Below are 25,000 nucleotides of genomic sequence, written 5' to 3'. Positions count from 1 at the left end.
ATATATATATATATATATATATAAACACGAGTATGTAATTATTTTGTCAAAACACAAGAAAATTCCTTGACCTTTTCATTCTCTGCTGGCTGAAAGAGCATTGATAACCATCTCCGTTATCAATGTCGTTACAATAATTGAATCAAAGCCAGAGGAAAAATACTGAAGGTGTCATTTGTTTTTATCGAGAATTCATCCAGTGACGTCTGAAGAGGCAATTGGACTAATTTCCAATATTTCACAACATGAACCAAGCAACGTAATGATTACGTAGAGGAATAATCTCCACAGCCTTTTAAAACTGATAACATCTTAAAACAAAAGAAGACACGGTACATCAAGGTTAAATAGATTAATGTCAGTTACCCAGATTTTATCCCCGACCCGGCTTAGAAACACACCCCCGCCTCACACACACACGCACACACACACACACACACACACACACGCACAAAAAAGAAGAAGCAAATTTAGAAAGGTACGAAGTAGGTTTTCGTACCCCAAATGATGTACCGGTATGCGACGAAGATCTAGAAGGCTACGCCAACGGTCATGGCGAAGGTCAGTGCCAGAGAAATGGTGCTAAGATCAAAGGCGTGCCCCCGCCCCCTCCTCGGCCGGTCCTACGAGTATATAAGTGAATCCTGGAACTCGGTCATCATCAGTCTACCACTCGACAACATCCGACGACATGAAGTTTGTAAGTACTGGATTATGGCTGGATATTCTACGATAACTCTCCTGGAACTATGATATTGAGTATTTATACTCTACGTACATATTTGTTTCATGAGATGAGAATTGCCTGGAAAATTTGCAATGCAATTTCATATGAGAGAATTATGTATCAAAATGATGAATAATACAAAAGTATTCTTAAGCAGAAGTGATCTAGATGGTTTAATAATCAGTGCTTTACCATAGTAGAATTTTATAGCGCTCAAATTTAGAGAAAAAAATTGAGAGGTTCCCGTATCTGAATCTATGATAAACTTGAAGCATTGGGTTTAAAAAGAGTTCTTCAACTCATCAGTTCTGCAGAAATACAAAGAAATGAACCGCGAATTGTCTAATATAAAGAAAATAAGAGATATATTACTTTCTGCATCTCCACACAATTTTGATAGGAGAGCCAAATCCACATTGGTCGAGAGTTCTCGAGTGTTCATAAATTCTAACGAGAAATTTCATCTTTAGGTGATCATCGCTGCCCTGGCCACCGTGGCCCTTGCTGCCCCTCAATACAGCTACGATGCCCCTGCTGGCCGCTCCAGCGCCGATTCCTCAGAGGAAGTAGCTATCTTGAGGGACGAGAGAGTCCACGAAGACGACGGCAAATACAACTTCGACTTCGAATCCGAAAATGGCATCAGGTTCTCCGAGGCTGGATCTCCCGACGGAGATGAGGACGCCATCGTCAGTGCTGGACAATACTCGTGAGTTTCTCCACGGCTCTTTCAAATGACTTTGAACTAAAACATTGAATATAAAGTCGATAATGAATGACTATTTGCTTTGAAATACACTACAATTACATTTTGATATACCCTTGCAGCTACACTGCTCCCGATGGTACCGAAGTCGTTGTGAAATACGTCGCCAACGAGAACGGCTTCCAGCCCCAGTCCGACCTTCTGCCAGTAGCCCCCGAATTCCCCCACCCAATTCCCCAGTTCGTGCTGGACCAGATCGCCTTCGCTGCTGAGGAAGACGCCCGCCGTGCCCGTGATGGCTCCCGAGAGGCTCCTTCCAGGTCCTACGGCGCCCCTCAGTAATCTCCTTTGACCCAAAAGACAACTTTTCGAAGCTGTGATCACAAATTGCTCATGTATTTATTCTATTTATAAATGAAATAGAATCTATCGTAAAATACTGTTTCCTTTTGCCTTATGAACCGATGAAAAGTATACCCAGACATAAAAATTACCTTATAGTACAGGTAACTGAATGAGAACACGCATCATAAAGTGTGAGATAAAAAAATGTTCCTGAAAACTCACAAAGTTTGATTACAAATGTTCATCCTTGTATTCTCGTGATAGGTTTCACGTTGAAGCTTGGATCTGCAAAACAGGTCATATGAACACTATTCATAACTAGCTTTGGGTCACTTCAGCACAGAACCTTTACATAATGTTCTGAAGAAAGCGAGGGCTAGCGATATTCGTGTATCAATTTTGTTGTAATGTAATGAATATTGAACTTATAGTTAAGCGCTGAAAGTCAAAAGTGCTCCAGTGCGTGGATTAGTTTTTATTGAGATCGCCCAAACAACTGGACACATACCTGCACATACACAAACGTGTGAGAGAAAGTAGACATGTGGAAGTTCCCACACCAAAAAGGGGAACGTGATGCTATTCCATACAGGAAATAGTGATGGATATATCTGAGAAGTACTGAAGGTGAAGGAATAATATTCATATTTATCATCGTAATAATATTTACAATGGATATTCTTTATTTTCTCTTTCACCTTACTCAGACTAATAATAAATCTCTTCGTTATATTCTGGAAGTGGAAGATCTATAAAAATTATCATGTTTCCAAATTACGTGAAGAGTATATATATATATATATATATATATATATATATATATATATATATATATATATATATATATATATATATATATATATGAATAATTATCACATCGAACCGTGATCCATTTATATATCAATTCAAGCTACAAATGTCCTTTAATATCTAAATTCACTTTACCTCCAAATGATATATTTTCATATATCCGTACCGAAGGGGAATTTTTTTAATTGTTATATAATTTCGTCCCCCCATGGGATCGAACCACCGTCCAAGTGGAACGGGGACGAAATCTGGCAGTCAGTGACGCTATCCATCAGCCAACAGAGACGCTATAAGTTCATATCGATTCTGACCTTACAAATCACCCTCGATCTGGGTGCTTTCATAATTAGAATCGATATGAAACCCCGTCTATCATGTTGGCCAATTCGAGCGTTTGACAGCACGTAGCCTTTTGTTATGAATAATTATCACATCGAAGCCGTGATCCATTTATATATCAATTCAAGCTACAAATGTCCTTTAATATCTAAATTCACTTTACCTCCCAAATGAATATATTTTCATATATGTACCGAAGGGGAATTTTTTAATTGATAATAATTTCGTCCCCCCATGGGATCGAACCACCCGTCCAAGTGGACGGGGACGAAATCAGGACAGTCAGTGACGCTATCCAATCAGCCAACAGAGACGCTATAAGTTCATATCGATTCTGACCTTACAAATCACCCTCGATCTGAACTTATAGCGTCTCTGTTGGCTGATTGGATAGCGTCACTGACTGTCCTGATTTCGTCCCCGTCCACTTGGACGGTGGTTCGATCCCATGGGGGGACGAAATTATTATCAATTAAAAAGGACATTTGTAGCTTGAATTGATATATAAATGGATCACGGTTCGATGTGATAATTATTCATAACAAAAGGCTATGTGCTGTCAAACGCTCGAATTGGCCAACATGGTAGACGGGGTTTCATATCGATTCTTATTACGAAAGCACCCAGATCGAGGGTGATTTGTAAGGTCAGAATCGATATGAACTTATAGCGTCTCTGTTGGCTGATTGGATAGCGTCACTGACTGTCCTGATTTCGTCCCCGTCCACTTGGACGGTGGTTCGATCCCATGGTGGGACGAAATTATTATCAATTAAAAAATTCCCCTTCGGTACATATATGAAAATATATCATTTGGGAGGTAAAGTGAATTTAGATATTAAAGGACATTTGTAGCTTGAATTGATATATAAATGGATCACGGTTCGATGTGATAATTATTCATAACAAAAGGCTACGTGCTGTCAAACGCTCGAATTGGCCAACATAGTAGACGGGGCTTCATATCGATTCTAATTACGAAAGCACCCAGATCGAGGGTGATTTGTAAGGTCAGAATCGATATGAACTTATAGCGTCTCTGTTGGCTGATTGGATAGCGTCACTGACTGTCCTGATTTCGTCCCCGTCCACTTGGACGGTGGTTCGATCCCATGGGGGGACGAAGAAATTATTATCAATTAAAAAAGTCCCCTCCCCTTGGTACCATATAATGAAAAATAATATCATTTGGGCGACGGTAAAAGTGGAACATTTAGATATTAAACAGGACATTTGTAGCTTGAATTGATATATATTATATATATATATATATATATATATATATATATATATATACATATATATATATATATATATATATATATATATATATAATAATATATATATATAAAATATATAAATATAATATATATATATATATAATATATATTATTATGTATGTAATAAATATATAGATATTATATATTATAATTATATTATATATATTAGGTATGTAGAAATTATATAAGACAATAATTATATATATATAATTACATATATATTATATTTATGATATTATTACATAATATACTATATAAGTGTGTGTATGTATATATATTAAGGTGAAAATGTCGTTCACTATCCAACTCACTATACTTCATGGATATCACCAGAGGGAAATTATAATAATTGATAAATGACCTCTCTGGACAGCCAAGTGGTTAGCAAGTCGACTGAGGGTCGTTGATACGTTCTGTCGGGCATTTTATCTCCCTTGTATTGAATCACTTATCTTTTATAATTCCCCTTCGGTGATATTCCCGAAGTAGAGTGAATTGGATATCAAACGACATTTGTAGCTTTATATTTGTGCATATAAAATGTTTTTATTGAGGTGATGATTAAATTTATTGATGTTTAATACCTTATTTGATCTTGTAGTACGCATAATTAAGAATAGAGATGATTTTTAACGATTTTGTTAGTTTATCTTTGAATTCTCAGTACTGATTGCAGTAACCAGCAACGGGACGACAACAGAAATAGTTAGTCAAAGTCAGACAATCCAAATATCGCCCAAACATCTGAACACGTACTTACCCAATACAAATGTGTGAAAGTAAACTATTTGGAAGTTCTCTCAGCGGGATGGGGAAACACGATGATATATATTAAGGGATATAAATATAGAGATATACCTCAGAAATACTATAGATGATGGAAAATACTATACATTTATAACGAATAGTCTTTTATTTTCCTTATTACCTTATTCGCATTGATAAAACTCATTTAGTTATATTTTGCAAGGGGATGTTTTATGAACATAATTACGCTTTGCAGGTTACATGACGAACACAAAAAATAAATGCTGAATTCACTATAACACCGTCCCAAGAAATAAATATATCTACACACACAAACTTGCATTCATACCTACATACATATGTACAGATTTGATATATATATATGTGTATCTCTTTATGTATTTATGTATGTATGTATGTATGTCTGTATGTATGTGTGTATGTATGTATGTATGTATGTATGTATGTATGTATGTATGTATGTATGTATGTATGTAGAAATATATTTATTTTCCTTTTTGATAACTCCATACACTTAACAGAGGGTGAAAACTTTTATCCTTTTATACCTTCGTCCTTTTTTGTGAATACTTTTGAAATAGTTTAGACCCATTCATGTAGATACTTGAGGAGGACGGATGCGAAGTTAAAACTTCCACCTTGTATAAGAAAATAGTAACACTGAAACCTTTAACAAACCTCAGCATTCTAGTTCAAAAGGAAAGAGTCACAATGAGGCCATTAGTCCCATGGAGTAAGATTTCAATTGAGTCCTTTCAAGCAAAGTGATGCAACAATCATCCTGGAACCCAAGTTTAGTTCCAAGATGTTAGTGTCCAACGAATTCAGCTATGATTTCATACCAAGAGCGGTTTGCTTTACTGTCATATTTTGGCCAATCTGCTCTTTTTCTCTGAACTTCATATTCTCTTCATTCAGAAGACACATAACTGATTTCCAATGGAATAAAGAGCGTATAGATGAGGTAGGTAATTCATAATGCTTTGCAGTGAAGTGAAAGATTTTATATGAACTCTTAAGAAATTTTCTCCACGCCTCAGCAAGAAATTCCGTCATGGGAGCGTTTCTCAGTCTGATAAGAACTGCACCCACAGTGGTGCAATTAAACCAATTGAGGACCCATTTACACCGCTGTTAATTGTATCATTCTAGATAATATGCTATAGTCTACATGGAGAAAGCCATATTTTATGTCTGATAAAACATGTTTAGTACAATTACCAAATAAATGCTGGCAGAGTTAAATGAGGGTTAAACTAAATAAAAATAATAAATTCATTCATAATCAGTTTTCCGATTTAACATCCTCACGACGATGAGAATTTATGGTGGTAAATTATGATTTTTATGTCATATGCCAAAATAGATTTCATTTTTCTTTCACTTCTTTCACTTCTTAGAAGTGAGTGCTGGGTATTCGAAGTGGGAATCCTTTACCTTGGTAGTTCCAATGAAACACGCACACACATACACAAATAACCAGAAGCACACGCACACACACTAAAATGTATTCATATTAATATACGTATATGTATGTGTGAGTGTACTTGAGTATGTGCGTACGTGTCTATGGGAATAAGCAGTTTACCTTTGTTCATTTATACACACACAAATGCACATACACTCACAAATATATGTATATATACACACATATTTATTTAATATATATATATATAATATATATATATATATATATATATATATAATATATATATATATATATATATATATATATATATATATAATATATATATATATATATATATATATATATATATATGGTATATATCACCTGTTGAATACAGTATGCAATTATTTCGTCTAAAAGTAACAAGATACTTCCTTGGCTTTCTTAATCTCTGCTGTCTGTACGTGCAATAATAACCATCGTTGTCTGCCTCTCTGCAACCATCTCATTTAAGTAAGAGAGAAACACTGTAGGTTTTCATTCTTTTCACTGAGAATTCATCCAGTGATGTCAGTCACTGAAAAGACACCTGTGGACTGATTCTTATTATTTCATGGCCCCTAGCAGTGTAATGATTATGTACAGGGATGATCTGAATAGGCTTTTAAAATGGATAATATTTCGAAAGATAAACGAGTCTACCAAACTTGAATAGATATTAATCCACGTCAATTACCCAGATTTTATCGCATGAGCCGGTTTAGAACCACACCCCTGCCAACCCCCCACCCCCAAAAAAAAGGAAATAAAGAAACAAGTTTAGAAAGGTACGAGGAAGATTTTCGAACCCAAAACGATGTATCAGTATGCAATGAAGATCTACTTAACGAAGGCCACGCCAATGGTCACTGCGAAGGTCAGCGCCAGAGAAATGGTGCTAGGGTCAAAGGCGTTCCCCGCCCCGCCCCTCCCCCCCTCCGTCGTCGCCCTATATATAAGCGAATCCAGGAACTTAGGCATCAGTCTGCTACTCGACAACATCCGACAACATGAAGTTTGTAAGTACTGGATTATGGATGGCTGGATGTATTGGTCTGGCAGATCAGAATTTTATAAGGATCCAAATCAAGAAAAGGAACATAAAAGATTCTTGTCGCCAGATTTACAAGCTTTAAGAATTTAATTGAAATATATAATTACTCTACGTAAACATTCCATAACAACTCAAGGAAATAAATGGTGAATTGTCTAATGAATCTAATATAAAGAAAATAAGAGAAATATTACTTTCTGCATCTCCACACATATTTGATAGGAGAGTCAAATCCACATTCGTCCAGAGGCTGTGTAGTGTTTTTAAATTCTAACGAGTTTTTTCATTATTAGGTGATCATCGCTGCCCTGGCCACCGTGGCCCTTGCTGCCCCTCAGTACAGCTACGATGCCCCTGCTGGCCGCTCTAGCGCCGATTCCTCCGAGGAAGTAGCTATCTTGAGGGACGAGAGAGTCCACGAAGACGACGGCAAATACAACTTCGACTTCGAATCCGAAAATGGCATCAGGTTCTCCGAGGCTGGATCTCCCGACGGAGATGAGGACGCCATCGTCAGTGCTGGACAATACTCGTGAGTTTCTCCAAGGTCTCTTTCAAACGTTCTTGAATTAAAAAGTTAAATATGGAGTCGATAATGATAGACTACTTGCTATGAAATACAGTACAATTACATTTTGATATCCTTGCAGCTACACTGCTCCTGACGGTACCGAAGTCGTTGTGAAATACGTCGCCAACGAGAACGGCTTCCAGCCCCAGTCCGACCTTCTGCCAGTAGCCCCCGAATTCCCCCACCCAATTCCCCAGTTCGTGCTGGACCAGATCGCCTTCGCTGCTGAGGAAGACGCCCGCCGTGCCCGTGATGGCTCTCGTGAGGCTCCTTCCAGGTCCTACGGCGCCCCTCAGTAATCTCTTTTGATCTCTGTCCCTTCGAAACTGTGATCACAAATTGCTCATGTATTTATTCTATTTATAAATGAAATAGAATCTACTATAAAATTCATTGTTTTCTTTGCCATGCAATTTGATATCAAGAATATTCATTCTGAAAAACAATCATATGGAGGAAATTGTAGGAAAACATTCATCACAGAACTTTGATATGAAAAAGTTCCCAAACACTCACAAAGTTGCATAAATGTGAACTGAGCCACTGACATGAAATTCAAATTTCCAACGAATAGGATGTTCATTTGAAAATAGTAAAAGAAGTTAATAAGAAATATAGAAAGAGGGGATCAGTTATTAGAAAAGAAAAATAAATAAACGAATAGATAATAATATAAGTAAATTAATAAGAAACAAAGAATATTTTTTAAGGATAGTACTGCGTTTCATCCTTGCTTGATTTTTTGAGGTTTCAGTTGCAAAACTTCCTATGGGAGACAGAACTTCTGGAAAACTGGAGCCAAGAAATCCAACAACAGGTCCGTTAACAGGCCATTTGCGCACTATGCATATCCCATTTTGAGTTACTTCAGCATAGAAGTTTTTTTTATAGTCCTTTGACGCTCGGGGAGTGATCCCACAAACTACTTTACTGTTGTTGTTGCTCTTGTTCTTGATGGGGTTAAGGAAAGGTCTATGGAAGAGGCTGAAAAGATCTTAAAAAGGTGTTTCGTGTTAAGTTAAAGATACATGAATTTTAGGATTGGATATTTATGATTTATTTATTAGACTGAAAATATAAAAAATTAAATAATTTGCAAATTATAGAGTACACAAAAGTTATATCTAATAAAATATAGCATATCCATTTTAGTTTTCGTTGGTGGAACAAGGCTCTATTTAACCGTAGATTTTAGCACATTTTAATTTACCTTAAAAGTTAGGAATATAACAACTTATGCATGAGGGGGAAATCTTGCATGCGTCTCGCGTAAGCCGGAGGTCGGGTCACACCTTGTTAGTTAACATCTTTGTCTTTGAACCCTTCATGCTGATATAAGAACTGACAATCAGGCCACAGAAAAAAAAAACTGGCCAAAACCAGACATTCCAAAGTAAGATCGCCCAAACAACTGGACACATACCTGCACATACACAAACGTGTGAGAGAAAGTAGACACGTGGAAGTTCCCACAGCAAAAAGGGGAACGTGATGCTATTCCATACAGGAAATAGTGATGGATATATCTGAGAAGTGCTGAAGGTGACGGAGTAATATTTATATTTATCATAGTAATAATATTTACAATGGATATTCTTTATTTTCTCTTTTACCTTACTCAGACTAATAATAAATCACTTCGTTATATTCTGGAAGTGGAAGATCTATGAAAATGGTCATGTTTCCAAATTACTTTTGTGAGAGTATATATATATATATATATATATATATATATATATATATAATATATATATATATATATAACGAATACCACAGGATAATGATAGTTAGAAATTCAATCGCTTTCGTCTTTACTAAGACATAGTCAAGGAACGAATGAAATACAATTGGAGAGAAAGTTATCAGGTAAACAACAGATAAAAAAATACCAGATGGTTAATTGTCAAAAGCGCTTGGATTTCAGACTATCATTTCCTGTGGTATTCGCTTATTTAATGAAGTCACGTGCATCTACTGTGATTTTTTTGTAAAGATATATATATATATATATATATTATATATATATATATATATATATATATATATATATATATATATATATATATATATATATTATATATATATATCTTGTAGATAATTATTACTAACAACCTCTGATAGTCGTGTAAAATGACCAAATAAGATAGAGATTTACTTTTTCTATTTAACAAGAACCATATTTTATCTTTTTGATCAGGTCATATATTTAAGATATATAATAGAAGACAGGTACCTTCTAGCCTCTAATACCTTTGTCTGTTGTGAATACTTTTTAAATAACCGAGACCTATTTATGTCGATACAAGAGGAGGACGGATCGTAGGTTAAAAGCTCAACCTTGTGCAACGAAATAGTAACCATTGAAACAACTATTCTCAGCGTTCTAATCCAAAAGGTGATGGGTCATAATAAGACCAATAGGCCAATGGAGTAAGAGTTCAAATGGGGTTTGTTAAGCAAAGTGTTGCACTAATCGTCCTGGAACTCAAGTAAATTGCCAATAAGTTATCGTTCAATAAATTCAGCTAAGACAATGAGTCCACAGAGGTGTGATTTCTATTTCTATCGATAAATCTATTCTTTTATCTGATTTTCTTATTTTCTTCACTCAAAGACAAAAAACTCATTTTGAATGGCAGCGAAATCATAGCTTGTTCCAGTTAAAAGCAATAGCTATAAAATTCATAAAGGGTTGAACTGAAATGGCAGTTTAGATTTACAATCAATACGTTCCATTTTTGAAGTGTTTCCCAAACCGATAAAAATAGACCCTCATCTGGTCCAATAAAATCAGCCACAGATCCATTTGGGCTGAAGTTAATGGCATTCTTGTATATCATATCTTATGGTCTTCCTGAAGGCAGCCATATTTATGCTATGATGATTCTATTTGTAATGTAATGTTTATCCATGAAGTCATACTTAGTGGCTAGTTTATAATTGACGGACCAATGCTTTCCTTTGTCTTATGATGTATGTGTGAGCAATTATTCAGTAAATTTAAGCAAAATTAAATTATGTCATGCTGAATTTAATAAACATTTTTTTCTTCTCCAGCTCTCCGTTTCTTCTTTGCCTTCAGCTTTTCCCATTTCTTTATGGGGTCGCTGTTTCTAGTCAGCCTTCTCCATCTTCCTCTGTCCTGTACATCTGTTCTCTTAGAGACTTAGACCCTTTTCCTTTATGTCATTAAAAAATTGATCTTTCCACCTGAAACAATATACAATGGTAACTTTACGATTTTGATGTCTGATGCCTAAATAATTCCGTTTCACTGGCATGGTTCACCTGTGAAATGACAGTCAAGGAAAACTCTAAGTGCTTCTTTCACTGCTTTGATTTCTGCATCAGAAATGGTGGGTATTCGAAGTTGGAATCGCTAATTACAAAATGCAATAATTTCTTCTGCAGATCTGCTACTCACACAAAGCACACACACACACACACACACACACAAACACACAAACACACACACACACACACACACACACACACACACACATATATATATATATATATATATATATATATATATATATATATATATATATAGATATTAACACGAGTTTGTAATTATTTAGTCAAAACACAAGAAAACTCCTTGACTTTTTCATTCTCTGCTGGCTGAATGAGCATTGATAACCATCTCCGTTATCAATGTCGTTACAATAATTGAATCAAAGCCAGAGGAAAAATACTGAAGGTGTCATTTGTTTTTATCGAGAATTCATCCAGTGACGTCTGAAGAGACAATTGGACTAATTCCAATATTTCACAACATGACTCATGCAACGTAATGATTACGTAGAGGAATGATCTGAACAGCCTTTTAAAACTGATAACATCTTAAAACAAAAGAAGACACGGTACACCAAGGTTAAATAGATTAATGTCAGTTACCCAGATTTTATCCTCCGCCCGGCTTAGAAACACCCCCGCCTCACACACACACAAAAAAGAAGCGAATTTAGAAAGGTACGAAGTAGGTTTTCGTACCCCAAATGATGTACTGGTATCCGACGAAGATCTAGAAGGCTACGCCAACGGTCATGGCGAAGGTCAGTGCCAGAGAAATGGTGCTAAGATCAAAGGCGTGCCCCCGCCCCCTCCTCGGCCGGTCCTACGAGTATATAAGTGAATCCTGGAACTCGGACATATCAGTCTACCACTCGACAACATCCGACAACATGAAGTTTGTAAGTACTGGATTATGGCTGGATATTCTTCGATAACTCTCCTGGAATTATGATATTGAGTATTTATACTCTACGTACATATTTGTTTCATGAGATATGAATTGCATGGAAAATGTGCTACGCAAATTCATATGAGAGAATTATGGATTAAAATTATGAATAATACAAAAGTATTCTTAAGCAGAAGTGATCTAGATGGTTTAATAATCAGTGCTTTACCATAGTAGAATTTTATTGCACTCAAATATAGAAAATTTATGATAAACTTTAAGCATTGAGTTTAGAAAGGGTTCTTCAATGCATCAATTCTGTAGCAATACAAAGAAATGAACGGTGAATTGTCTAATATAAAGAAAATAAGAGAAATATTACTTTCTGCACTCTACACAATTTTGATAGGATAGCCAAATCCACATTGGTCGAGAGTTAACGTGTGTTCATAAATTCTAACGAGAAATTTCATCTTTAGGTGATCATCGCTGCCCTGGCCACCGTGGGCCTTGCTGCCCCTCAGTACAGCTACGATGCCCCTGCTGGCCGCTCCAGCGCCGATTCCTCCGAAGAAGTAGCTATCTTGAGGGACGAGAGAGTCCTCGAAGACGACGGCAAATACAACTTCGACTTCGAATCCGAAAATGGCATCAGGTTCTCCGAGGCTGGATCTCCCGACGGAGATGAGGACGCCATCGTCAGTGCTGGACAATACTCGTGAGTTTCTCCACGGTCTCTTTCAAACGTTCTTGAGTTAATAAGTTAATTATGGAGTCAATAATGATAGACTATTTGCTATGAAATACAGTACAATTAAATTTTGATATCCTTGCAGCTACACTGCTCCTGACGGTACCGAAGTCGTTGTGAAATACGTCGCCAACGAGAACGGTTTCCAGCCCCAGTCCGACCTTCTGCCAGTAGCCCCCGAATTCCCCCACCCAATTCCCCAGTTCGTGCTGGACCAGATCGCCTTCGCTGCTGAGGAAGACGCCCGCCGTGCCCGTGATGGCTCCCGAGAGGCTCCTTCCAGGTCCTACGGCGCCCCTCAGTAATCCCCTTCAACCCAAATGACAACTTTTCGAAGCTGTGATCACAAATTGCTCATGTATTTATTCTATTTATAAATGAAATAGAATCTTTCGTAAAATACTGTTTCCTTTTGCCTTATGATCCGATAATTAGGGTATCCAGACAGAAAAACTACCTTATATAGGTAACTGAATGAAAACACGCATCATAAAGTGTGGGATATAAAAATGTTCCTGAAAACTCACAAAGTTTGATTACAAATGTTCATCCTTGTATTCTCGTCATAGGTTTGACGTTGAAGGTTGGTACTACAAAACAGCTCATATGAATACTATTCATAACTCGCTTTGGGTCACTTCAGCACAGAACCTTTACATAATGTTCTGAAGAAAGCGAGGGCCAGCGATATTTGTGTATTAGTTTTGTCGTAAAGTAATGAATATTGAACTTACAGTTAAGCGCTGAATGGCGAAAGTGTTCTTATGCGTGGTTTGATAGCCTGAAATACATAGATTAATTTTTATTGAGTTAATGATTAAACTTATTGATGTTTAATACCTTAGTTGATCTTGTTGTACGCATAATTCAGAATAGGGATGATGTTTAACGATATTGTTAGTTTATCTTTGAATTCTCAGTACTGATTGCAGTAACCAGCAACGGGACGACAGCAGAAATAGTTAGTCAAAGTCAGAGAATCCAAAGATCGCCCAAACAACTGAACACGTACGTACCCAACACGAACGTGTGTGACAGTAAACCAGTTGGAAGTTTTCTCAGCGAAAGGGGAACACAATGTTATTTATTAAGGGATATTGGGATAGAGATATACTTTTGAAATACTATAGACGATGGAAAATAGTATACATTTATAATGAATAGTCTTTTACTTCTCTTAATAAATTATTCGGATGGATACAAAATTACTTAATCATATTTTGCGAGGGGATGTTTCATGACCATTATTTTGCTTTGCAGGTTACATGACGTGCAAACAAAATAAATGCTGAACTCACAATAACAGCTTCCCAAGAAATAAATATATCTACACACACACACACACACACACAAGCAAACATACATTCATACTTACAGACATATGTTAAGATTACATATATATATATATATATATATATATATATATATATATATATATATATATATATATATATATATATATATATACATACATATCATACATATCATATATATATATATATATAATATATATATATATATATATATAGTAGAAATATGTATGTAAGTATGAATGTATGTTTGCTTGCGTGTGTGTGTGTGTGTAGATATATTTATTTCTTGGGAAGTTGTTATTGTGAATTCAATGTATGAAGTTATCAAAAAGGAAAATATATATATATATATATATATATATATATATATATATATATATATATATGTAGAAATATATTTATTTTCCTTTTTGATAACTTCATACACTTCATATTCTTTTTCTTCTCGTATCAACATGAATGGGTCTGAACTATTTCAAAAGTATTCATCAAAACAGACGAAGGTATAAAAGGTTAAAAGTTTTTCATCTCAGCGTTCTAGTTCAAAAGGAAAGGGTCACAATGAGTTCATGAGCCCAATGGCATAAGATTTCAATTAAGGTTTTTCAAGCCAAGTGATGCAACAATCATCCTGGAACCCAAGTTTAGTTCCACGATGTCAGCGTCCATCGAATTCAGCTTTGATATACGAAGAGCGGTTTGCTTTATCTTCATATTTTGGCCAATCTGCTCTTTTTCTCTGAACTTCAAATTCTCTTCATTCAGAAGACAATTGATTTCCAATGGAATAAAGAGCGTATAGATGAGGTAGGTAAATCGTAGTGCTTTGCACTGAAGTGAAAGATTTTATATGAACTCTTCGGAAATTTTCTCCTCGCCTCTACAAGAAATTCCGTTATGGGAGCGTTTCGGAGACTGATAAGAACTGCACCCACCACAGTGCAATTAAACCAGTTGAGGACCCATTTACACCGCTGTTAATTGCATCATTCTAGATAATATGTTATAGTCTACACGGAGAAAGCCATGATATTTTCATATACAATAAATATTTACATTTATGCGCTAGCTTTTGTTTGGTAGAGCTGTGCATTGTTTCATATCTGATAAAACATGCTTTGTACAATTACCAAGTAAATGCTGGCAGAGTTAAATGATGCCAAACTGAATATAAATAATAAATTTGCTCACAATTAGTTTTCTGTTTTAACCTCCGCAAGACGATGAGGCAATTTATGATGGTAAATTATGATTTTTATGTCAAATGTCAAAATAGATTATTTTTATTTCTTGGTTTTTGTTTGTACTTTTGTGGTTCACCAGGGAATTTTTCATTTTTCTTTCACTTCTTTCACTTCTTAGAAGTGAGTGCTGGGTATTCGGAGTGGGAATCCTTTACCTTGGAAGTTCCAAAGAAACACGCACACACATACACAAATAACCAGAAGCACATGCACACACACTAATACGTATTCATATTAATATACGTATATGTCTGTGTGCGTGTACTTGAGTGTGTGCGTACGTGTCTATGGGAATAAGCAGTTTACCTTTGTTCATTTACACACACACAAATGCATATACACACAAACACGCATACACACACACACACAAACACACACACACACACACACACACACACACATATATATATATATATATATATATATGTATGTATATATACACACATATATCTATAATATATAATATATATATATATATATATATATATATATATATATATATATATATATATATATATATATAGATGCACCTGTTGAATACAGTATGTAATACTTCGTCTAAAAATAAGGAAATACTTCCTTGGCTTTCTTAATCTCTGCTGTCTGTACATGCAATAATAACCATCTTCGTTGTCTTCCTCACTGCAACCATCTCATTTAAGTAAGAGAGAAACACTGTAGGTTTTCATTCTTTTCACTGAGAATTCATCCAGTGATGTCAGTCACTGAAAAGACACCTAGATTGATTTCTATTATTTCATGACCCCTAGCAGTGTAATGATTACGTACAAGGATGATCTGATTAGGCTTTTAAAATGGATAATATTTCGATAGATAAACGAAAGACAGAGTCTACCAAACTTGAATAGATATTAATCCACGTCAATTACCCAGATTTTATCGCATAAGCCGGTTTAGAACCACACCCCTGCCACCGCCCCCACCCCTCAAAAAAAAAAAGGGAAAAAAGAAACAAGTTTAGAAAGGTACGAGGAAGAAGAATTTTCGAACCCAAACGATGTATCAGTATGCAATGAAGATCTACTAAACGAAGGTCACGCCAACGGTCACTGCAAAGGTCAGTGCCAGAGAAATGGTGCTAGGGTCAAAGGCGTTCCCCGCCCGCCCCGCCCCTCCTCAGCCGCCCTATATATAAGCGAATCCAGGAACTTAGGCATCAGTCTATTACTCGACAACATCCGACAACATGAAGTTTGTAAGTACTGGATAATGGATGGCTGGATGTATTGTTCTGTAAGATACGAAAATATTTCCTTCGCAAAACGTAGAATACGGTTTATGGGAGAACATTAGATGCTAAAATAATATTAAAAAAATGCATTCTCCAGCGAAAGTGATCTGAAGAGTGAAATTCAATGCTCTGGCAAAGTAGTATTTTGTAAGGATCCAAAACAAGCAAAGGAACACAAAAGATTCTTGTCGCCAGACTTACAAGCTTTAAGAATTTAATTGAAATATATAATTACTCTGCGTAAACATTCTATAGTAACTCAAGAAAATGAATGGTGAATTGTCTAATGACTCTAATATAAAGAAAATAAGAGAAATATTACTTTCTGCATCTCCACACATATTTGATAGGAGAGTCAAATCCATATTCGTCCAGAGCTCCATAGTGTTTTTAAATTCTAACGAGTTTTTTTCATCATTAGGTGATCATCGCTGCCTTGGCCACCGTGGCCCTTGCTGCCCCTCAATACAGCTACGATGCCCCTGCTGGCCGCTCCAGCGCCGATTCTTCCGAGGAAGTAGCTATCTTGAGGGACGAGAGAGTCCACGAAGACGACGGCAAATACAACTTCGACTTCGAATCCGAAAATGGCATCAGGTTCTCCGAGGCTGGATCTCCCGACGGAGATGAGGACGCCATCGTCAGTGCTGGACAATACTCGTGAGCTTCTCCACGGTCTCTTTCAAATGATATTGAACTAAAAAAAATTGAATGCAAAATCGATAATAATAGACTATTTGCTTTGAAATACAGTAATATTACATCTCGTGAGTTCCACCATCGTCTTTTTCAAACGTTCTTGAATTAAAAAATTTAAATATGGAGTTCACAATGAAGGACTATTTGCTATGAATTACAATACAATTCTATTTTGATATCCTTGCAGCTACACTGCTCCTGACGGTACCGAAGTCGTTGTGAAATACGTCGCCAACGAGAACGGCTTCCAGCCCCAGTCCGACCTTCTGCCAGTAGCCCCCGAATTCCCCCACCCAATTCCCCAGTTCGTGCTGGACCAGATCGCCTTCGCTGCTGAGGAAGACGCCCGCCGTGCCCGTGATGGCTCTCGTGAGGCTCCTTCCAGGTCCTACGGCGCCCCCCAGTAATCTCCTTTGACCCAAAAGACAACTTTTCGAAGCTGTGATCACAAATTGCTCATGTATTTATTCTATTTATAAATGAAATAGAATCTATCGAAAAATACTGTTTCCTTTTGCCTTATGAGCCGATAATTAGGGTGTCCAGACATAAAAACTATCTTATACAGGTAAATGAATGAAAACACGAATTATAAAGTATGGCATAAAAAAAGAGTTCCTGAAAACTCGCAAAGTTTGGTTACAAATGTTTATCCTTGTATTCTCGTGATAGGTTTGACATTGAAGGTTGGATCTGCAAAACAGCTCATATGCATACTATTCATAACTAGCTTTGGGTCACTTCAGCACAGAACCATTACATAATGTTCTGAAGAAAGCGAGGGCCAGCGATATTCGTGTATTAGTTTTGTCGTAAAGTAATGAATATTGAACTGACAGTTAAGCGCTGAATGGCGAAAGTGTTCTTGTGCGTGGTTTGATAGCCTGAAATACATAGATTAATTTTTATTGAGTTAATGATTAAACTTATTGATGTTTAATACCTTAGTTGATCTTGTTGTACGCATAATTCAGAATAGGGATGATGTTTAACGATATTGTTAGTTTATCTTTGAATTCTCAGTACTGATTGCAGTAACCAGCAACGGGACGACAGCAGAAATAGTTAGTCAAAGTCAGAGAATCCAAAGATCGCCCAAACAACTGAACACGTACGTACCCAACACGAACGTGTGTGACAGTAAACCAGTTGGAAGTTTTCTCAGCGAAAGGTGAACACAATGTTATTCATTAAGGGATATTGGGATAGAGATATACTTTTGAAATACTATAGACGATGGAAAATAGTATACATTTATAATGAATAGTCTTTTACTTCTCTTAATAAATTATTCGGATGGATACAAAATTACTTAATCATATTTTGCGAGGGGATGTTTCATGAACATTGTTACGCTTTGCAGGTTACATGACTTGCACACAAAATAAATGCTGAATTCACAATAACAACTTCCCAAGAAATAAATATATCTACACACACACACACACACACACACACACAAGCAAACATACATTCATACTTACATACATATGTTAAGATTACATATGTAATAGATTAATATATATTATATATATTATATATATATATATATATATATATATATATATATATATATATATGTAGAAATATATTTATTTTCCTTTTTGATAACTTCATACACTTCATATTCTTATTCCTCTCGTATCAACATGAATGGGTCTGAACTATTTCAAAAGTATTCATCAAAACAGACGAAGGTATAAAAGGTTAAAAGTTTTTCATCTCAGCGTTCTAGTTCAAAAGGAAAGGGTCACAATGAGGTCATGAGCCCAATGGCATAAGATTTCAATTAAGGTTTTCAAGCCAAGTGATGCAACAATCATCCTGGAACCCAAGTTTAGTTCCATCGAATTCAGCTTTGATATACCAAGAGCGGTTTGCTTTATTTTCATATTTTGGCCAATCTGCTCTTTTTCTCTGAACTTCAAATTCTCTTCATTCAGAAGACAACTGATTTCAAATGGAATAAAGAGCGTATAGATGAGGTAGGTAATTCGTAGTGCTTTGCACTGAAGTGAAAGATTTTATCTGAACTCTTAAGAAATTTTCTACACGCCTCTACAAGAAATTACGTTATCGGAGCTTTTCTGAGACTGATAAGAACTGCAAAAACCAAAGTGCAATTAAACCAATTGAGGACCCATTTACACCGCTGTTAATTGCATCATTCTAGATAATATGATATGTTATAGTCTACATGGAGAAAGCCATGATATTTTCATATACAGTAAATATTTACTTATATGCGCTAGCTTTTGTTTGGTAGAGCCGTGCATTGTTTCATATCTGATAAAACTTGCTTTGTACAATTATCATGTAAATGCTGGCAGAGTTAAATGAGGCCAAACTAAATATAAATAGTAAACTTGTTCATAATCAGTTTTCTGTTTTAACCTCCGAAAGACGATGAGGCAATTTATGATGGTAAATTATGATTTTTATGTCAAATGTCGAAATAGATTTTATTTCTTGGTTTTCTTTTATGTTTTTGTGGTTCACTAGGGAATTTTTCATTTTTCTTTCACTTCTTTCACTTCTTAGAAGTGAGTGCTGGGTATTCGGAGTGGGAATCCTTTACTTTGGAAGTTCCAAAGAAACACGCACACACATACACAAATAACCAGAAGCACATGCACACACACTAATATGTATTCATATTAATATACATATATGTATGTGTGCGTGTGCTTGAGTGTGTGCCTACGTGTCTATGGGAATAAGCAGTTTACCTTTGTTCATTTATACACACACAAATGCACACACACACACACACACACACACATATATATGCACCTGTTGAATACAGTATGTAAATATTTCGTGTAAAAGTAACAAGATACTTTCTTGACTTTTGTAATCTCTGCTGTCTGTACGTGCAATAATAACCATCTTCGTTGTCTTCCTCATTGCAACCATCTCATTTAAGTAAGAGAGAAACACTGTAGGTTTTCATTCTTTTCACTGAGAATTCATCCAGTGATGTCAGTCACTGAAAAGACGCCTGGACTGATTCTTATTATTTCATGGCCCTTAGCAGTGTAATGATTACGTACAGTGATGATCTGAGTAGGTTTTTAAAATGGATAATATTTCGATAGATAAACGAAAGATAGAGTCTATCAAACTTGAATAGATATTATTCCACGTCAATTATCCAGATTTTATCGCATAAGCCGGTTTAGAACCACACCTGACCCCCACCCCACCCCCACACAAAAAAAGGGAAAAAAGAAACAAGTTTAGAAAGATACGAGGAAGATTTTCGAACCCAAAACGATGTATCAGTATGCAATGAAGATCTACTAAACGAAGGTCACGCCAACGGTCACTGCGAAGGTCAGTGCCAGAGAAATGGTGCTAGGGTCAAAGGCATTCCCCGTCCCGCCCCGCCCCCTCCTCAGCCGCCCTATATATAACGAATCCAGGATCTTAGGCATCAGTCTGCTACTTGACAACATCCGACAACATGAAGTTTGTAAGTACTGGATTATGGATGGCTGGATGTATTGTTCTGTAAGATACGAAAATATTTCCTTCGCAAAACGTAGGATACGGCTTATGGGAGGACATTAGATGCTAAAATGCTGAATATTAAAAAAGGGCATTATCCAGCGAAAGTGATCTGAAGAGTGAAATTCAATGCCCTGGCAGAGCAGAATTTTTTAAGGATCCAAAACAAGAAATGGAAACAAAAGATTCTTGTCGTCAGACTTACAAGCTTTAAGAATTTAATTGATTACTCTACGTAAACATTCTATAATAACTCAAGGAAATGAATGGTGAATTGTCTAATGACTCTAATATAAAGAAAATAAGAGAAATATTACTTTCTGCATCTCCACACTTATTTGATAGGAGAGTCAAATTCACATTCGTCCAGAGCTCTGTAGTGTTTTTAAATTCTAACGAGTTTTTTTATTATTAGGTGATCATCGCTGCCCTGGCCACCGTGGCCCTTGCTGCCCCTCAGTATAGCTACGATGCCCCTGCTGGCCGCTCCAGGGCCGATTCCTCCGAGGAAGTAGCTATCTTGAGGGACGAGAGAGTCCACGAAGACGACGGCAAATACAACTTCGACTTCGAATCCGAAAATGGCATCAGGTTCTCCGAGGCTGGATCTCCCGACGGAGATGAGGACGCCATCGTCAGTGCTGGACAATACTCGTGAGTTTCTCCACGGTCTCTTTCAAACGTTCTTGAATTAAAAAGTTGAATATGGAGTTCACAATAACAGACTATTTGCTATGAATTACGGTACAATTACATTTTGTTATCCTTGCAGCTACACTGCTCCTGACGGTACCGAGGTCGTCGTGAAATACGTCGCCAACGAGAACGGCTTCCAGCCCCAGTCCGACCTTCTGCCAGTAGCCCCCGAATTCCCCCACCCAATTCCCCAGTTCGTGCTGGACCAGATCGCCTTCGCTGCTGAGGAAGACGCCCGCCGTGCCCATGATGGCTCCCGAGAGGCTCCTTCCAGGTCCTACGGCGCCCCCCAGTAATCTCCTTTGATCTAAAAGACAACTTTTCGAAGCTGTGATCACAAATTACTCATGTATTTATTCTATTTATAATAGAATTTTATCAGAAAATTATTAGTTTTCTTTACATATGATATAAAGAATCAGCTTATCTATGCACCCACCCATCCATACATCTAGTGATGGATGGGACAGTATTCAAAATAGCACCTTATTAACAAGTGATTGATTATATTGGTGTTCTGTCTGTCGATGGAAAATGGCATCCGGATCTTAGAGCCATAGATCTCCAAACGAGATATTTAATATTAGTTATTATAAGACAGATATGCTTGAATATAAACTTCAACATACGTGAAGGTCCTGATTTCTTAACAGCTTCACTTTTTCAGACGGTAGTGAAGTCGCTGTGAAATTCCGTTCAATGCGTAGTTCGACCACCTTCTATAATAGATTCACATCAACCGTGCATCTAATGTCTAGGCCAGTCCCTAACGACGCTCTTGATTGGCTGTTGATAAGCCAATCACAGTGCTGGAAACTCTCAGTCTCTCTCGAGAGTTCACATAGGCAGGATGTATGTTCCACCTCTCCTGTGAGGGATACGTCTTTCAAAAGTATTCCTCAGGAGATTTGGAACATACATCCTGCCTATGTGAACTCTCTCGAGAGACTAAGAGTTTCCATCCTTGTGATTGGCTTATCAACAGCCAATCAGGAGCGTCGTAAGGGACTGGCCTAGACATCGGATGCACAGTTGATGCGAATCTACTATAGTAGTTCCCTGATTCCTACCTTCGCTTTCGATTACTTAAGTGAAGCTCCATAGAAGCGTTACAAGGCCACTCAGCAAAACCTTTGATAGAAAAGGCAACTCCTCTATACTTTTGTTACATTTTCTTCATGTATTTCAGTCTCTTTATAAATAAAATAAAATATTCCATGAAATTCCTATGCTTTCACATATAACGCTCTTGACTTCTAACTGCTAAAATATTTGTGGACTCACGTTAACTACATACAGTTGGAGGAGACATAAATCCAGCTTAGACTAAATAGAAGCGTCGTATGTCCCGAAAACTCCTGAAGTTTGAATGGAAATGTCAAGGTTTTGAATTCTTTGTATATTTAATGGTTACAGATATGTCGTACAAAGTTATCTGTGCAACGGAATACAATACATTCCTTTCTGAAGAGCGAAGATTAATTTAGAGTTTTTACTCGTATATACTGGAACTTGAAGTTCTCTCAGTTGATGCATATATATAGGCGGCGTTGACTGGGGGTGCTCATTCATTTTTCAACATTATTTTTATTTTTTACAGTATAGAGAATAATTGTCAAATATACGTAACGAACCACCCTCATTATTCAAACACAAACATACATACATACATACATATATGTGTGTGTTTGTGTGTATTTGTGATGGGATTTATTTACAAATATGTGCATGAAACTATATATGTGTACAGACACACACACATACATATATCTAGAGTATATTATATATATATATATATATATATATATATATATATATATATATATATATATATATATATATATATATATATATATATATATATATATATATATATTTGTGTGTATATGTAGGTACAAAGATTTTTCGTGTGGTTCAACTACTTATAGATCCCTAGGGGTAGTTTTTATGTTTTTTCTTTTCAATTTACATTACCGCATAATAGCCCATGACTATGGGAAGTATTTAGCATAATGGGAGAGGCCGAGAGAAAAACATAAAAAATGCACAAACGTTATTCCATTATGCCCATAACTCATTCATTAATCTTCTCCATTATACAATTAAAAAAAAATAAAAATGTAGGAAATTATATGTTTTTGAATAGTTACTCCAGTGGTCAGAGAGGTAATTTTTAAGCTGAAAATAGAATAAGACCTTTCATTCAGTCACTCATATATTCCTCAATTTTAACGACAAATTTTAAGTATTGTCTACTTAAATGGTGCTCTTCCTTTTTTGCAAATAAATACTTAAAACCCTTTGTACAGGTGATTCATTCTACAGGTCATATTATCTGACTCAAACTTTGCTCTAAATTCAAAACCTTAACAATTTAATTCAGACTTCACCACGTCTTCAGGACATGGTTGCAATTTATCCCACCTAAGTTGTGTTTGCACTTCTTCGGATTATATCCATAGATAATAATAGGTTTAACATGTTACTTTCACATGTTTTCTATGCATATTCTTAATTTAGGTCTCATAGGTAAAAAAGAGAAAGCCACTAAATAAATCGAATATTCTATTTGATAAATAAATAGAATAAATATATTAGCAGTTCGTGATCACAGCTTCAAGAAATCCCCTTTAGGGTCAAAGGAGATTACTGAGGGGCGCCGTAGGACCTGGAAGGAGCTTCTCGAGAGCCATCACGGGCACGGCGGGCGTCTTCCTCAGCAGCGAAGGCGATCTGGTCCAGCACGAACTGGGGAATTGGGTGGGGGAATTCGGGGGCTACTGGCAGAAGGTCGGACTGGGGCTGGAAGCCGTTCTCGTTGGCGACGTATTTCACAACGACTTCGGTACCGTCAGGAGCAGTGTAGCTGCAAGGGTATATCAAAATGTAATTGTACTGTATTTCAAAGCAAATAGTCATTCATTATCGACTTTATATTCAATGTTTTAGTTGAAAGTCATTTGAAAGAGCCGTGGAGAAACTCACGAGTATTGTCCAGCACTGACGATGGCGTCCTCATCTCCGTCGGGAGATCCAGCCTCGGAGAACCTGATGCCATTTTCGGATTCGAAGTCGAAGTTGTATTTGCCGTCGTCTTCGTGGACTCTCTCGTCCCTCAAGATAGCTACTTCCTCGGAGGAATCGGCGCTGGAGCGGCCAGCAGGGGCATCGTAGCTGTATTGAGGGGCAGCAAGGGCCACGGTGGCCAGGGCAGCGATGATCACCTGATTTTGAGATATATTATCATTAGATAAATAAATATTCAAATAGATACTGGAGAAGTCAAGGTTTTCGTTTCCTAG

General features: G+C 36.6%; 6 protein-coding genes across 7 annotated transcripts in view; 5 read left to right on the top strand and 1 right to left on the bottom strand.

The window, feature by feature from the left end:
• Positions 1 to 562: 562 nt before the first annotated feature.
• Positions 563 to 1,870, top strand: LOC135207026 (cuticle protein AMP1A-like). Its single transcript, XM_064238655.1, has 3 exons — positions 563 to 700; positions 1,198 to 1,436; positions 1,556 to 1,870. The coding sequence occupies exons 1-3, from the start codon at positions 692 to 694 to the stop codon at positions 1,773 to 1,775; spliced, it is 468 nt and encodes a 155-aa protein (XP_064094725.1). The 5' UTR covers positions 563 to 691; the 3' UTR covers positions 1,776 to 1,870.
• Positions 1,871 to 7,354: 5,484 nt separating this feature from the next.
• Positions 7,355 to 8,436, top strand: LOC135206569 (cuticle protein AMP1A-like). Its single transcript, XM_064237913.1, has 3 exons — positions 7,355 to 7,441; positions 7,770 to 8,008; positions 8,127 to 8,436. Exons 1-3 carry the CDS (start codon positions 7,433 to 7,435, stop codon positions 8,344 to 8,346), a joined length of 468 nt encoding a protein of 155 aa, XP_064093983.1. The 5' UTR covers positions 7,355 to 7,432; the 3' UTR covers positions 8,347 to 8,436.
• A 3,769-nt stretch (positions 8,437 to 12,205) lies between these two features.
• On the top strand, positions 12,206 to 13,430 carry LOC135206568 (cuticle protein AMP1A-like). The gene is made up of 3 exons (XM_064237912.1): positions 12,206 to 12,243; positions 12,713 to 12,951; positions 13,070 to 13,430. The coding sequence occupies exons 1-3, from the start codon at positions 12,235 to 12,237 to the stop codon at positions 13,287 to 13,289; spliced, it is 468 nt and encodes a 155-aa protein (XP_064093982.1). The 5' UTR covers positions 12,206 to 12,234; the 3' UTR covers positions 13,290 to 13,430.
• A 3,266-nt stretch (positions 13,431 to 16,696) lies between these two features.
• On the top strand, positions 16,697 to 17,994 carry LOC135206567 (cuticle protein AMP1A-like). Its single transcript, XM_064237911.1, has 3 exons — positions 16,697 to 16,757; positions 17,215 to 17,453; positions 17,680 to 17,994. Exons 1-3 carry the CDS (start codon positions 16,749 to 16,751, stop codon positions 17,897 to 17,899), a joined length of 468 nt encoding a protein of 155 aa, XP_064093981.1. The 5' UTR covers positions 16,697 to 16,748; the 3' UTR covers positions 17,900 to 17,994.
• A 2,936-nt stretch (positions 17,995 to 20,930) lies between these two features.
• On the top strand, positions 20,931 to 22,084 carry LOC135207024 (cuticle protein AMP1A-like). 2 transcript variants are annotated; one of them, XM_064238653.1, is made up of 3 exons: positions 20,931 to 20,967; positions 21,418 to 21,656; positions 21,775 to 22,084. In XM_064238653.1, exons 1-3 carry the CDS (start codon positions 20,959 to 20,961, stop codon positions 21,992 to 21,994), a joined length of 468 nt encoding a protein of 155 aa, XP_064094723.1. In that variant the 5' UTR covers positions 20,931 to 20,958; the 3' UTR covers positions 21,995 to 22,084. The 2 variants fall into 2 exon arrangements, with proteins under 2 accessions (XP_064094723.1, XP_064094722.1); XM_064238652.1 differs by having other exon boundaries at positions 20,931 to 21,005.
• A 2,166-nt stretch (positions 22,085 to 24,250) lies between these two features.
• The window catches only part of LOC135207023 (cuticle protein AMP1A-like), a 1,339-nt gene continuing 589 nt past the window's right edge, over positions 24,251 to 25,000 (bottom strand). Inside the window, exons 2-3 of the mRNA XM_064238651.1 lie at positions 24,684 to 24,922; positions 24,251 to 24,564 (exon numbers count right to left, since the gene is read on the bottom strand). Of these exons, the coding sequence (XP_064094721.1) occupies positions 24,345 to 24,564; positions 24,684 to 24,922 (459 nt within the window). The 3' untranslated portion in view covers positions 24,251 to 24,344. The remainder of the gene's footprint in view (positions 24,565 to 24,683; positions 24,923 to 25,000) is intronic.

This window comes from Macrobrachium nipponense, chromosome 31 (assembly GCF_015104395.2).
Source record: "Macrobrachium nipponense isolate FS-2020 chromosome 31, ASM1510439v2, whole genome shotgun sequence".
NCBI lineage: Eukaryota > Metazoa > Arthropoda > Malacostraca > Decapoda > Palaemonidae > Macrobrachium > Macrobrachium nipponense.
The sequence above is the reverse complement of the archived record's forward strand: the minus strand, read 5'-3'. Positions and strand labels throughout refer to the sequence as shown.